This window comes from Oryza sativa, chromosome 4, assembly GCF_034140825.1.
Source record: "Oryza sativa Japonica Group chromosome 4, ASM3414082v1".
Lineage (NCBI taxonomy): Eukaryota > Viridiplantae > Streptophyta > Magnoliopsida > Poales > Poaceae > Oryza > Oryza sativa.
In genome coordinates, this window is record NC_089038.1 from 17,409,553 (window position 1) to 17,425,611 (window position 16,059).

The 16,059-nt window shown below is 39.9% G+C and overlaps 1 protein-coding gene and 1 long non-coding RNA gene across 3 annotated transcripts; one reads left to right on the plus strand and one right to left on the minus strand.

Annotated features, from left to right (window-relative positions):
* Positions 1-708: 708 nt before the first annotated feature.
* LOC9269253 (uncharacterized) lies at positions 709-10,242 on the plus strand. Of its 2 annotated transcripts, none has more exons than XR_003242001.2 (4): positions 709-991; positions 2,180-9,518; positions 9,618-9,739; positions 9,895-10,242. It is a non-coding gene; the product is annotated as an uncharacterized lncRNA (long non-coding RNA). The 2 variants fall into 2 exon arrangements; XR_010740774.1 differs by having other exon boundaries at positions 9,657-9,739.
* Positions 3,328-12,732, minus strand: LOC4335569 (uncharacterized). The gene is made up of 9 exons (XM_066309567.1): positions 12,565-12,732; positions 8,843-9,472; positions 8,694-8,759; positions 8,552-8,608; positions 7,797-8,429; positions 7,642-7,713; positions 7,503-7,562; positions 6,493-7,434; positions 3,328-6,417 (listed from the first exon to the last, which is right to left on the minus strand). Exons 1-9 carry the CDS (start codon positions 12,674-12,676, stop codon positions 3,395-3,397), a joined length of 5,595 nt encoding a protein of 1,864 aa, XP_066165664.1. The 5' UTR covers positions 12,677-12,732; the 3' UTR covers positions 3,328-3,394.
* Positions 12,733-16,059: the final 3,327 nt, after the last annotated feature.

A 16,059-nucleotide genomic window follows, 5' to 3' on the forward strand; every position in this document is an offset into this window, starting at 1 on the left:
AGGGGCACGAAAGTGGTGGGTCCAAACCTGCAAATTCTGGCAAGGTACCTGTGGCAAGAATTGGTTCCGCGTTCGTCGTGGAGCGATGGAAAATGCGGACGTGGAGTAGAATCTCCGAGCTGGCCTCTTCAGGCTGAATGACCCATGAGCACATTGTGAATGGCCTAAGGGTGCGCTTGTTTCAGCTCATAGGATAGGCTGATTAGCCGCATGTAAAATGAGAAATGTGATTAACATATGATTAATTAAGTATTAATATATAAATTTTTGATGAACAAATTTGCTGGATTTTTTAAACAACTTCTTTATAGAGAGTTTTCACACTAAATACACCGTTTAGCAGTTTGAAAAACGTACTAACGGAAAATAAGGATAATCTAATCCTAGCTAAAACGAGCGCACCCTAAGAGCATCCGCAATGGTAAAGTAAGGTGCTATCTATAAAATATGTACATCTCAACAATAGACTAGATTAATAGTAAACCACCTCAATAGTATGTCTACATGGGTATCTATAGCTCTCTCATGCATTGTCTCGTTTTTCTCTATAGACTATCTCTAAATTAGTAGATAGATTTGCTCTCTCTCTTCATTTAATATCTTCCATGTAGGAAAATATGCTGACATGGATATCTTGTAGAGAGCCTATAGATAACCATTATGGGTGGCCTAAGGCATTGGGGGGAAGATCGTTCCATCTTCCAATTTCCAGCATCCTTTTTGAACAGTATTTTCTCGGTTTCCCCGCTTCTGCTTCTTTTTTTTTTAAAAAAATTATTTCTCTCTCTTTAATTTGTTCGTGCAAGTGCGACGCATAGCAGCCAACCTCGCCGAGGCGGAGACGACGGCGATATTGTCTCGTTCTCTCGCCTTCCCTCGTCGCCGGATTTCGTCTCGCAGGATTCGTCGCGCGCGTCCCCGTCGCCTGATTCCTTTCGCCGTCCTCCTCGCTTGATTCATCTCGCAGGCGGCCGGTTCGTCCAATGGCGAGGTATTTTGTCTATTTTATTAATCTGTTCATTTTGATTTGTTCAGGTTTGAATCCCCTCGTTGTGTACTGCGTTGTCTCAGTTTTACATTTTTCTTTTGTTGCAACTATCGTGGATCTGCGTGTGCACTGTATGTATACTAGCAAAGATTAATCTGTGTAGATTTCAATTTTTCATAGGCGTACCCTTTTTTTTTGTGATTTGATTTCTTATAAGGATTTGAATCCGCTGACTTGGTATGCTAGCATTGCAGGAACCGGATCTATAGAGTTCTCTTTTTTTACATGTTTATTTGTGGCGATTAATGGGGCATCCAGTGTCGTGGATCTGTATAGTGGCAATGATGAATCTGTGTAGTTTTCATAGGCATGGACCTTTTTTTCTCTTTGGTGATTTGATTTATTATACAGATTTTTTGAGGCATTCTGGACTTGTGGTATGCTATCATGGCAGGATCTTGAATCTATAGAGTATGGATCAGGCAACGATGCATATGCAGAGTATCATGTGCTTGGTTTTTGGACTCGAGATCTGATGTAGTTCATTTTATTTTTTCCCTATTTTTTTGTGCTGATCTAGAGTTTTGTGTAGTTATGCTTTTGACATCTGCACTATAAATCACCTATGTTGTAGTATGCATGTAGATCAATCAAGCTGATGGGTTTTGGTATCTGATGACCATGTAGTAAAAATTATGCTTTTTTTGTAAAAGCAGCATTCATTTCATATGTAATGCATTATTATCCTTTCAGCTTTTCTTTTTGTAGGAATAGATTTATGACTAATGTTAATAGGTGGTTAACTTTTTTTTGCAAGTCATGTTGGATTGTTTACTTATAGGGAGCCAACTGATGTAGTGTATATAACAGCCAACTGATGTACTTCTTCCCCCCAAAACATAAGAGAATGTGATGTTTGTTTATATACTCATAGTGGAACTGTGGTAATGTATATGAAGTTGAGACTAACTACTTACTGGCCACTCACAGTGCCCATTAGTTAAATTTACACATGTAACTTAGGGAGGGAATCCTACACATTAGGAATTCAGGTCACTGCTTTCTCTGAATCTAGTCGAGGATACACACTTCGTTGGTACCTATTACGATTTCACTGATCAATATTCTTTTTTGAATTTATATCGGGCAAACTGATCGATGTAGTAATACATATTTATCTGCACTGATTAGGGAGGGAATATCCTACATATTATTGAAGAAAATGGAGGAGATAACTGGTTCACATGGCGAGCTGCTGTTGTCGTTGGGTGGAAGCAGGTAGCGGGCACATGCTCTGGCAGTGATGGTGAAGTTGGTGTGCTTGGTGACGTAATTTGATTACCTTTTGAAGTGATGAGGATGGTAAGCTGTAAACTGCCCCGTTCTTGCTTCTTCTGGTTTCTTTTTCTCAATATTGATTGATCTTGTTCTACTTTTTGTTTACTGGAGTAGCTCAGTTTGGCTGCAAGGTTACGGTAGTGGACATGTACTGCAGTATTCTACAGGGGTGAAAATCTGCAAAAATCTAAGAGTTAGTAGGGTAGCAAAAACAATGGTATCAACGGGAAAAGAGAAGCTAACTTACCAGTTTGCATTTTGAGACATTGTAGTCAATCCTAGGCTAGCTAGAAACTGAATCTTCTGCATGTTCCTTTTCTCCGTTTCTTCCTAGCAGTCTTATTCACTCCCATGTCCCTCAACATCAACTGTTATAATAATAAACAGGACAAACGAAAATTGAACTGTTAAAATTTGTTATTAACGGGACAAACGAAAATTGAATTGTCGTGCTGTTGCAATTCCATTTTTGTCAGTACCTTTCCAATCTGTTAATGTTAATATGACCTCGATATTCATGGTTTCTATCTAGGAAAAATGAAAGAGGAGGTAAATTTATCATGAAGTGCTTATGTATCAAAAGTTTTGAAGTTATGTGACACATCGATATTTATGCATGAGAGTATGAACTCCTCATAATAATCTCATATAATATAAATACACCAGCTATCTCTAGAACAGTGACAATTCTTATTTCCAAAAATACACCAGCTATGTTGTGAGGACCTCTGTATACACAATATTTCTTGTATATGTCCCACTCTTAATGTTGTCAGAATGCTTCTTCGAATTGTTCTCATTCAAATTCTGCTCAGAATGTCTATTCCTTTTCTTTGGATTGTCGTCATGTACAACGAGGATCTTTATATTCTTTCTTGCGGTGGCTCTCGAAAGTGCGACATATAGCTGACCGTGAGAGAATACTGGTTCAGGTAAGTACACGCCGACATTTGGTATGCTCTGCCCTTGTGCCTTGTTTATCGTCATGGCAAAGCTGAGCCTGACCGGAAATTGTTTCCTTTTAAATCGGAACGGGAACATCTCATGATCAGAAGGGCATAGTGGGATTCAAGGCAAGAGAACTCGTGTCCTAGAATGTTGTCCTAGCACAATTTCTACATCAATGGCATTTTTCTGAAATCCTCGCACCACCAACCTTGTGCCATTACAAAGTCCATTAGCTGGGTCGATATTCCTGAGCAATATGATAGGACAATTAATTTTGAGCTTTAGCATGTGTGGAGGCAGTCCATATGGGGTAAGAGTGTTAAGGAATTTTGGGGGATAGTAGTTATGAGGATCATCTTCCGCACTATCAAAGCTGTGATACACCATCTCCTCCCCTTGAAAGCGGTCAATCATTTTCAGATTTATGTTGTCCACACAGTCGTTCCGTGTGGATAAAATAGCTCTTGATGTGATGTAATTTGGATCAGCTAGGCAATCATTGAGCGTTGGATAAACACTCTCCATCAATTTATCTAGGTCACTGTCATCCCCTGTGTATGGCACACATATATTGTCAGGAAGATGTATATCACCATTATCGTTGATCTCTTCAGTGCCATTACCGATCCGTAGTAGATATTCTACAAACCAAGGATCGTTTTGTGCCCTCATGTTGCGTACCAATTGCAAGTGACGCATGCAACCCCATAAGTTGGACCTCCGCAATGATGCATCTAATATCTGACCCCTTGACCCATGTCGTACAATGGGGAGAACTTGTCTAAAATCACCTCCAAACACAACTGTTTTCCCACCGAATGGAAGGTTTGGCTTGTCCATTATGTCTCGCATACTATTATCCAGTGCCTCCACCGCTTGCCTCTTAGTCATAGAGGCTTCGTCCCAAATGATCAACGATGCCATTTGTAGCAACTTGGCTGTTCCACTTTGTTTTGTGAAAGTACAAATAGCCCCATCATCTATCCTTAGTGGTATCTTGAATCGAGAGTGTGCAGTCCTTCCTCCGGGCATTATGGAAGCGGCAACACCAGAGGTAGCTGTCGCGATAGCAATCTTTCCTTGTTCACGAACTGTTGCGAGCAATGCCCTGTATAGAAAAGTTTTTCCTGTGCCTCCTGGGCCATCTATGAAGAATAGGCCTCCTTCGTTGTGATCAACTGTAGCTAGAATCTCATCGTAGGCGGCCCTTTGCTCGGTGTTGAGGGAGTTGCACAAAGCTGTGTCCTCAGGGTCCACCTTGATCATGGATTCCTCAATGATCTCCTTAGGGACACCATTTGTCGTGTCGTGTAGCATATCGACCCCAGGAAGAGGAAACGACCGTATATCTTTGCCCATGGACCGCAACATATCCTTGATATTTATTAAAACCATTTGTTGAACCACGTGTGGACACTGACAATTGCGACGATAGTCTTCGGACATAGCCTCGAGGTGATTGTTCCAGAGAACACGGACGTCGCTAGGCTCACAAAACACCAGAATTGTTGCAAAGAGTCTTCGTAGTGAAGATGGCATTTGTAATAACTCAGCTTCCGTCAAGCATTCTTCTAGTGTATTGTCTGCTTCGATTAAACCTCTTCTCTCTGCGGCTTCACGGAAGGATGGTAGTATTTTTCCATCCACTGTTCGTAGGTCTTCATAACAGGTGGCACCTGTCACATGGTTCAAGAGAACCCTGAGATAGTATCGTTCCCCTTCGGTTGGATGGGCTAGGACCATTCTTCCAACTTGAAGGATGGCAGATCTTTTCCTTTTTTGCCAAAATTTCTTCTTTTTGCCTGTCTGCCAAGTATGATGTTCTGGAAAATCTTGGTACAACATGCCATCTGCTTCTTTATTTAACCTATTTGCTTCAAAGTATGCTGTTAGCATTGTCTTTTCAGCACCATCTTGATTGAGCACCTCCTGGATGTCCTGTTTGCCTCGATACTTAACCATGTGCATATTTGGGAGATGAAGCTGTAGTTGCATCACAGATGGATGTACCTTGCTCAAATCGAATCCATATATTCTCCATAGTGCTTCCAGAGGTGTCACCCACCGTGCATCCCTATACTGCCTGATCTCATCAATGTCATCTTCTTTACCTACCCCATTTACAGGCACAGATTCTCTCTCATGCCCCTTGTAATTGTGTTTGAATAGGTACTTCACGGCCTTTATACTTGAGCATACCTCCACATTTATGTGGCAGTTGAACATCTGTAGGAGGTAAGGGTTATAAGGAACTACCCACCTATTGTCTAGTGGACATTTTTGGACTATCACTGTGCAGCCGTCGTCGCGTCTCCTATACACTGGGTAAGAGTCCTTTTCTTGAATGGTAGTAGCGTTGAAAGGCTTAGGATAACTGTTCTTGCATGATGAGCGATTCTTCATGCATGGGCAATAGTGATTCAACTCACCGCAAGGACCATGCATCATATGTTTGATGACCATTGTATATAACTCTGGGTACTTACTTTGGTTCGGAAGCTCTGCGGAGATTACTCTGTCGTATTGCTTTGAATGTGTGTACTTGTACTTTTTAGTCATGATCAACAAGAAGTGAGCATGCGGTAGACCCCTCTTTTGGAATTCTACAACATAGGTATAGGCCTGAACTATACCAAGAATTCCCTTTTCGAACAGTTGTTTCTTCATCTCCTCTAATTTTGCCTTAAAAACACGAACGATGAGATCTGGGCGATCTTGAGGCGTTTGTCCAAACTTGAGCTCATGAATGATCTCTTCCCAGTTGGGGTTGCAGGTCATTGTGAGGAAGATATCTGGCTTTCCATATTTTCGTACTAAAGTCATTGCATCCATGTATCGACGTAATTTATCTCGAGGCCCTCCAATAAATGACGAAGCAAGGACTGTTCGTTTGCCAATTGCACTCCCTTTGTTTTCTCCAGTATTAACGCTATCCAATAGGCTTTGGTACAAATCTGCCCTTATCTCCTTTTGATGATTCCATATATAGTCCAACCGTGAGCTCTCAATCTTATTGTATGTGTCAACTGCAAACTGCTGGAGAAGACGTCCGCCATGCAATATTGGGTTAAATATGCCAGGTCTCATTTGGAACTTGTAGCAGTAGTAGTCTCTGACGGAAACACACAGTCTACTACCTGAATCTGCATTATATTAGAAGTGAATGACATGTATGATAATAAATCATCATCTTGATGGGAAATATATGAAATGCTAACCTGGGTCCTCATCACTGTTGTTGCGATTCTGGCGAGCCTTCATTATATCTTCCACCTTAACACCAAACTTTGGTATATCGGCATGCCACCCTAATTCAGCTTTGGGAAAGAACAGAGGATATGACAACGGATCATAGCATCCATAGTATGACCGGATGCCTTGTATATCATTGTTATTCCCATGTAGGATTACACTCTTTTCAAATGTCTTTCGTCGTTCGTTTCCCTCGACCCACACCGCAGCCACCTCTGAACTTATTGGCACATTGTACGTCCTCTGATCCAACCTTTGGTCAAGGTTCAGCATCACACGGCAGTCTTCAAGATTCTCGATTTGCCCCAAACTCCTAAATTGCTCAGCGTATGGATTACCACGCAGAACGTTGGTTAGGATGTTGACTACTTCTTGATCTTGTTCATATAACTCCTGTCGGCAACGGCGGTACCGATGTTCTAGGCTTGGATCATCATCATAGAAGTATAACTCGAGATGCTTAGGGTCTGAACCATTCGTACCAAATGAACTTATATTATGGTACATTTGGCCATGAGCTCGAAACGTGTAGAAACCAGTTTTCCTCATGTCACTTGTTTCTCTGTCAAGATGACAGTAAAGAGAAGTGAATGAGAAATGCCCATTGAAAAACCTTATGTTGTTGCGAAAATGTTGGGCGTAGGAATCATTGCTCGTCCAGAGCCTCATGAGTTCAGGAGGTGTGTCTTGATGAGCTAGTCTGGTTTGTCCATTTCTGCAGCAGAAGCCCTTTGTCTCATGCTCAAACTTCTTTGCGTTGCAGAATTGACAATTTTCCACTGGTTTTAGCATATGAGTGCACTGTGGTATGTTGCTATACACGAGCTCACAGGGATCAGGGACGCTAGAGCACTCGGGTATGGCTTCTACAACCTCTTTGATTTCTACGTCCTTGTGTGTCTCCCAATCTGAAATGTTTTGGCGGTAGACATAAGTTTACGATTAACATGATAATAACAAATGGTGACAAGATTACCTTGACCATCAAACATGTCACTCTCCTCATTGGTGTCATCGTCAAATATGTCTTCATCACCTACATGGAAATCGCTAAGTGTATATATATGCTCTACCTGACCATATTCAAAGTAAACCTAAATATAGGTGAGCAGTACCATCATCATCGATGAATAATTTTGATGGATGCTCTACATTGTCGGCACCTTGATTTGTTAAACAAATATTTTCTGTTGAAAGAACATGGTTAGTACTATACCAAAATATATGTTTCTCAAAACATGAAACAGATGCATATAGCTAGCACACTCACCGGTATTTGTTATGCTTTGCTGCTTAGGAGGGTCTATGCTGTTGGCTGTTTGAGTGCATATCGAAGGATCTTCTCCTACTGACACAGAAGTCCTTGTGTCCCATCTAATTGTGAAGCTTTCATTTTGACGAGATACCAATGCTTGTCTTTCGTCATGTGCTATATGTTTCCTATGTAATCTAGTCGGAACTTGAGGTGACGTATCTAGCGCAATATACGTAGGACTCTCCATTGCAATGGAATACTTGCTTGGAGTGTTGCGTCGCAATGCACGGTTAGCAATGACCTGTTCTATCTTAGCTTTCTTTTGGTCTGGTCCCATATTTCTGTATTTCATCCTTGCAAGTGCCTTTTTTTCTTGTTTTGGAATTGAACCCTTATCCTGGCTTGCAATTTCTTGTTCTGCTTGCCCGGAATGTGTAGCATGCAATGGCTCCTCCACATTGGCAAGGGCATTTAAATCTTTGTTGCGCTTATAGGCTTCACGACGCTTTTTTAGTTTCTCCTCTTTCTCTTGGAGAGTCATTTGCGCATATCGCTCCCGATCTCTCTGTCTTCTTCGTATATTTGGATCCAAAAGTGGAGATGGCGATCCAAATGATGTGGTACCAGCATCAAGCATGGAAGATGGAGCTGTTGACAAACACATATATAGGCAATATAGAAAGTGTTATCAAGGTAATTGAAAGAATAGCTTGCAGAATATAATTGATTCTTTGTGGTTACTATCTTTTGTTTCCTTATTCCAGATTTACCTTGACCATCAAACATATCACTCTCATTGGTGTCATCGTCAAATATATCTTCATCACCTACATGGAAATCGTTATGTGTATATATATGCTCAACCTGACAATATTCAAAGTAAACCTAAATATCCGTGAGTAGTACCATTACCATCGATGAATACTTGTGATGGATGCTCTACATTGTCGGCACCTTGATTTGTTAAACACATATTTTCTGTTGAAAGAACATGATTAGTACTATACCAGAATATATGTTCCTCAAAACATGAAATAGATGTATATAGTTGGCACACTAACCGGTATTTGTTATGCTTGGCTCCTTAGGAGGGTCTATGCTGTTGGATGTTTGTGTGCATATCGAAGGATCTTCTCCTAGTGACACAGAAGTTCTCGTGTCCCATCTAATTGTGAAGCTTTCATTTTGACGATATACCAGTGCTTGTCTTTCTTCATGTGCTACATTTTTCCTATGTAATCTAGTCAGGACTTGAGGTGATGTATCTAGTGCAATATACGTAGGACTCTCCATTTCAATGGAATATTTGCTTGGAGTGTTGCGTCGTAATGCACGATTAGCATTGACCTGTTCTCTCTTAGCTTTCTTTTGGTCTGGTCCCATATTTCTGTATTTCATCCTTGTAGGGGCGTTTTTTTCTTGGTTTGGAATTGAATCCTTGTCCTGGCTTGCAATTTCTTGTTCTGCTTGCCCGGAATGTGTAGCATGCAATGGCTCCTCCACATTGGCAAGGGCATTTAAATCTTTTTTGCGCTTATAGGCTTGACGGCGCTTTTTTAATTTCTCCTCTTTCTCTTGGGGAGTCATTTGCGCATATCGCTCCCGATCTCTCTGTCTTTTTCGTATATTGGGATCCAAGTGTGAAGATGGCGATCCAGATGGTGTGGTAGCATCAAGCATGGAAGATGGAGCTGTTGATAAACACATATATAGGCAATATAGAAAGTGTTATTCAAGGTAATTGTAAGAACAGCTTGAAGAATATAATTGATTCTTTGCGGTTACTATCTTTTGTTTCCTTATGCCAGATTTACTCAAATATAGCTGTTATGGCAGGTAATCGGAATTTCTCCTTTGCTTTACCTTTCTATACAGGAGTACAGGTAGACAATTGCATAAGCACTTGGCAAGCGAAAGGATCAACTACGATATTATACCAAGTCATGAACAGTGCATCGGTAAGTTATTGTGTTGCCATGTTATTTGATATCAAGGCCAGCAACGATTAATTTTTTATCCTACAAGATTTGTGGCCTTCTTTATCACTCAATGTATGTATGAAATTTAAACGATATACATGTGTACCTGAAATCTAAACTTTCTTCTACTGCAGAGGCTACCTGATGACATTCTTACGATATACATGTGTGTGCCTGAAATTTAAACTTTCTTCTACTTCAGAGGCTACATGATGACATTCTTGCTGGTTGCTGCTGCTAGCTGCTGTGCTACCTGGTGTATTCTTTTCTTGCAATTTTGCTCCTAGCTTCTATGCCAAGCTAATATGTGGTGTGGTGTGGTGTGGTGTATATATGTAACTAGCTAGCCTATAATCCTACTCGGTACGCTTACGCTCGGAGAGAAAATCGGAGATGTTGCGATGGCACAACCGTGATGTAAGCGGTGGACGGACGGACGGACGGACGAACGGAAATGGCTGTTGAAGCATATTTCAGTTGCATATTTGTTTTTCCTACTACAGTTGACTAATGCAGATGATGTGAACTACAGTAATCTGTATGTGACCAGCATGTTCATATTACAGATCATGTTGACATAGAGGAAGCATATTATGTGCTAACAATTTCTGAAGAAAAATATCTATCTATCTATCTATCTATCTATCTATCTATCTATCTATCTATCTATTATATACTAAAAGTCCATTAAACTTCCTACAAACGCCCTCATGCCGCCACATGGTGCTCTAAAAATGCTCTCAAGCTGCCACATGGCGTAATAATAAAATAGAAAAAACTTAGAAATTCTGAGAAAAAAGAAAAAAAATCTAGCCCTCGATTTTCATTTAAGTTGATGGACCCATTAGTTTACACCATTGGATTAGATGTAATCTACCCCTTCTAATTTACCGAGCAATACTTTCCATAAAAAAATTGACTAAAAAAGCTGAGAAGGCATACGTACATATGGATTAACAACCACGGCCGAGAAAAGAAGAAATGATATACAGCAAAAAAAAAAAAAAAAACTGTATACGTACGTACTACTGGAAATTAAAAAAAACATCACTTCTTTTAAACGTGGATTTGCACTTCTCTATATTTTTTTATGACGGACAACGTTAAATATTTAGTGAAACTACCGAAAGAAAAGAACGCTCTTTGTACTTCCTTTGTATTTTTTTATTGTTTTTTATATATTGATGACCAACGTCATATATTTAGTGAAGGTGTTAGTATAAGAAAAATATATTACTTTAAAAACTTGCACAGCCAAAAGTAGATCTATAATATAATATCAAATATCAAATAAACGTACCTTGATCGTTCAAGATGAAATAATGAGTAATAAATTACTCAGGACATATTGTCAAAAACAGAAATAAATAATGTATTGTCTAAAAATTATGCCTTATTTAAACTACTGATCTGCGCGTGTTGAAATAAATAATGTATTGTCTAAAAATTATGCCTCATTTAAACTACTGATCTGCGCGTGTTGTACAAATACATTCTATACATTTTTTTAAAAAAAAACTATTTTCATGTTTGTAATATTTAATACTTAATTAAAAAGCGTTAATGGCCTATATTGTTTTGTGTGCCCTACATAAGCTCAACCAATGAGATCGAATGTAGCCTAAGTAGGAGATAAATTAGATTATTTACTATAAAATTTAAAACTAAAGAACCAAGTTAACTATATTATTAAAAAAATATTACTTTGGATCAGATATTTATTCTACGGACTAGCTATTGTTCACTAATCCATACATTTTTAAGAAAAAAATAAATAGATTTTGGCGTTCCTTCCCTGTCTCTTAGCTATAAAATTAAAACAGAAACAATCAATAATATTGGAAATCTCTTAGAAACACAACGTCTACGCACCCTACCCCTTTAGTATCTCCAAAAGACTGAGCCGACACATTTTAAGATTGAAGAAGTTACCACGTCGTCTCGCTGTCGATGGATACGTCACCTACCACTGAAAGAATAATTAGTCGTAAATGCCAACACCCATATCAAATCTAGGACTTGAACCCGGGTGGGCAAGTTTCACCACAAGAAACCTAACCAGTTGAGGTGCGCTCACTTCGCAATAACATTGAATATTAAGACAACCATAATTTTTAAGCTACATTCTGCAATACTCATGTGCCTTTTAAACCGGTAAACTATTAGTTATAATCGTTAAATCTATCTTACATAAAAAGAAGAATGTATTCATGGTACATGATATTTTCAAAATATTACTGCGCAATTATATTCCGTCTTTATCGTATTCATGTTAGGCTGCATGGAGCCTCTCACCCACCCTACATGAAATGTTCATATATGAATTGCCTCTCAAACTACATCAACCATATTAGACTATATAAACCCAAAAATTTAGTGGGGCTTCATCTTCCACCTAATTAATCCTTTAATGAACTATGGTCCATAGATATGTAATTTCAAAAACACCATATTTTTACTTTCGTTAACATGTTTTCTTAAAAAAAATAAGTCTACCTTAATTTCAAATGATAAAGAAGATTATAAATAATTTCTTATAGATATTATTTAAATATGATACAATATAAAATTAATAGGTTATAAAATTATAAAAGCAATTAATGCCGATGAAAACAATTTATGGAGAAATTGTGCTAGATGTTCTCCGTTTAATATTTTGCTGTTATAAATATCTCAAACTTAGCGTACAACACATGCCCGCGCGAATGCGCGGGCTACCTAGTTCATGGTAAAGAGGAACCAAAACAGATGTGGACATGCTACATTTCTACTTTTTGACAGGTATATATACGTAAGTTTCTTGCCTGGTAAAGAAGACCGATTTCCTCTGCTATCTCCCAGCTCCATGCTACGCACGTACGATCTGCTTGTGTGCTGATATATCTTTGGTTTTTGAGCTCTCTCAGAAATTTCCATGGAGTTTTTCTTCCCCTGAGCTGATCTCCATGGGGGACGAGAACGAGCTCGATCTGTGTGTTTTTTCACGCGTATTGGTTTGATCTTTATAAGCTTTTCCTGTGGATTCTTTCACACTCTGCTTCGGCACCGCGGTTGCATGCGTATCACCGTTTTGTGCAGCTGGATGCCGGTAGGAACGACACGTATCGAGTGTGGCACCACAAGGACTTGACAAACAGTGGGGGATCGTGTACACGAAACAGGCCAAATCAAAGATGATAGGTTTGTCCACCACTCCACCGGGACTTGTGTTTGAGCTCGTGGAAAGGCTAGAGAAACTTAAATACGTGATGATGACGTCCTTTGCAAAAGGGCCTGCACAAGTTTAGCCCCCGTTTAGTTCCCAAAACAAACACTTTTCACCCATCACATCGAATGTTTAGACACATGCATGGAGTATTAAATATGAAAAAAAAATTAATTTACACAGTTTGTGTGTAAATTGCGAGACGAATCTTTTAAGCCTAATTACGCTATGATTTGAAAATGTGGTGCTACAGTAAATATTTGTTAATAATGGATTAATTAGGCTTAATAAATTCGTCTCGTCGTTTCCTGGCGGAATATGTAATTTGTTTTCTTATTAGACAACGTTTAATACTTCAAATGCGTGTCTGTATATCTATTGTGACACCCTAAAACAAAAATTTTTGCCATGTAAACATGGCCTTATTAGTAGCATGTACTCCCTCCGTACTTATAAAGGAAGTCATTTTGAACAGCAACACGATCTCCAAAACACAACTTTGATTTCTTGTTTCTATAAAAATATTTATTGAAAAGTAATATATGTATACTTTTATGAAAGTATTTTTCAAGATAAATTTATTCATATAATTTTTATATTTTAAAACTCAACAACTTGAGAGTTATTTATGATTTATATTCTCAAGGTTTGACTTAATTATTATCCTAAGTCGCTCTAACCTTAGTAAACACCACTACCAGAGAATCGGTCTTTGTAATCGGTTCGCTTACCCTGATGTATGTGTGAAAATTGGTAATTTTTTTCAAATGGTGATATGAACGCATGTGAAAATTAATTTTTGTGTGCGGTCAAGTTAAAGTTCTAAAAATTGCGGTCAATTTTAGGTTAGTTCACCACGTTATATAAAAAGAAATGAGTGTAATAATTAAGTCATTAGTGGTAGCAAATTGTAGGTGCAGGAGAGAGACTGTGAAAAGCTTCCCTCAAAAAGAAAAAAAAAAGAGGGACTGAAAAGCAGCCACTGAAAATCTAAATAAACCTACTCCCTTTGTACTAAAATATAGAGTAATAACTTTATATTAAATAGAACGTATCCTATGTCTAAATTTGTTGTACTAGAATATATCCCGTCCAATATATAAGGTTATCGATCGAGCACTATGTACTGTACGTGTTACATGCACACGTGGCACAAGGGATGCTGTGTAGCACACCAAGGCACGCGCAGCGCAGATCGAGGGCTCAAACTTTGATACGGGGGTTTTCATGCGCATGGCGAGTGCGGTTGGGATACGTACATATGTAACCTTGTCGTACGTGCATCGGGAACTTGTGTTTTAGCTGGACACACAGATGGCGTACGTGTTCTGCATGCACATGTTCGTTTTTGGCAGGAACTCACCCTGCCCAAAAATCAATATTAAATCGTGTGGGATAGCTTTGGTCACGCCGCTGACTCGATAGCGTAGCATTAGAGCCGGTACAATAGTAATTAGCCAGCTGTAAACATATTTTAATGAGATAAAAGATAAGAGAGAAAAGCAGCGGGCTATAGTTATGTAGTCAGCTGCAGCACGGACTTCAAGATATAATATATGTATGATAGGTTGGACCATGTATTAAGGGCACCCACAATGCTTATCTATAGGCTCTCTATAAGAGATCCATGTCAGCATATTTTCCTACTTGGAAGAGATTAAATGAAGAGAGAGAGCAAAGCTATCTACTAACCTAGAGATAGTCTATAGAGAAAAACGAGGCAATAGATTAAAGAGCTATAGATACCCATGTAGACATATCATTGAAGTGGTTTACTATTAATCTAGTCTATTGCTGAGATATACATGTTTTATAGATAGCATCTTACTTTAGTATTGCGGGTGCTCTAATATGTGCAATCCTGACGCCAACGAGGTAAGCTGCCATCGACCAACAAAGAGGAACACCGCCGAGAGGGCCCGCGTGAAGAAGCCGCACGTGGCACCGAATTGAGACGGTCCCGCGCGGTGAATCCGCGGGACGCCACGCCATCCCGCGAAACCAAGCCACGGGACAGCCGTGCATGTAGCCGCTGTTCGATCACAAGCATCTATATGCATATACTCGCTCCGTTTAGTTTTATTTGACACCGTTGACTTTTTAAGTACATGTTTGACCGCTCGTCTTACTCAAAAACTTTTATTAAATATGTAAACTATATGTATACATAAAAGTATATTTAACAATGAATCAAATGATAGGAAAATAATTAATAATTATTTAAATTTTAAATAAGACGAGCGGTCAAACATGTGCTAAAAAGTCAACGGTGTCAAATAAAACGAAACGGAGGGAGTATAGCACAACGTGTGATCAATCCAGTGGGACTGCACTGGTCCCGCGCGATTGCTCTGTGGCAATGCCCCTTCCGTCGGTCTCGCGCCCTCTAGCTACGCCGGCGGCGCGGTGCCGCGTGTTCGTAGACCGCCGAAAACGTATATCTCTGTAAAATTTTCAAACGCGTATACATATATGCAAAATCGAGGAAAATAATGTGTATGGACGAAGGAAACAGAGAAGCCTCGTCCCTTCAAGTATAGATGGCCAAAGGGCCCGCCCGGCACGGCCCGGCCCAAGCACGGCTGGGCACGGCCCAGCAGCTTCGTGCCGGGCCGTGCCGGCCCATGGGCTACATCTCCCGCCCAGGCATGGCACACCAGCTGTCGGGCCGTGCCGTGCCGGCCCAAAGTCATGGGTGGCCCATTGGAACTTTTTTAAAATAAGTCTATTTTTCGTCCCTCCTCTTTGGGCTATTTCATATGTACAGCTAAAATAAGTCTATTTTCCGTCTCTCCTCTTTGGGCTGACATATGTATAGCTAAAATAAGTCTATTTTTCATCCCTCCTCTTTGGCTGACCTATGTATAGATAAAAAAAGTCTATTTTAGATCCCTATTCTTTCGTCCATGGCATATAATATGTCTCTTTTTACTCCCATATTTTTTTTATCGGGCCTAGCTACCGGCCGGTCGTGCCGGGCCGGCCCAACGTGCCGGTGGAGGGGCCCAGGCACGGCCCGGTGGTTGGGCCGGGCCGGCACGGGCCCGACCTCTGTCGGGCCGTGCCGTGCTTAGGCCAGACCAAAATGCCGTGC

Bases quoted from the DNA above. Each gene is read 5' to 3' on its own strand.
- LOC4335569 (XM_066309567.1), bottom strand. From the start codon at position 12,676: ATGGAAATTTCTGAGAGAGCTCAAAAACCAAAGATATATCAGCACACA. The intron at 7,714-7,796 runs GTGAGTGTGCTA...TTCTTTCAACAG, and splicing joins GCAAAGCATAACAAATACCG to AAAATATTTGTTTAACAAAT. The intron at 7,563-7,641 runs GTACTGCTCACC...ATTTCCATGTAG, and splicing joins ATTATTCATCGATGATGATG to GTGATGAAGACATATTTGAC.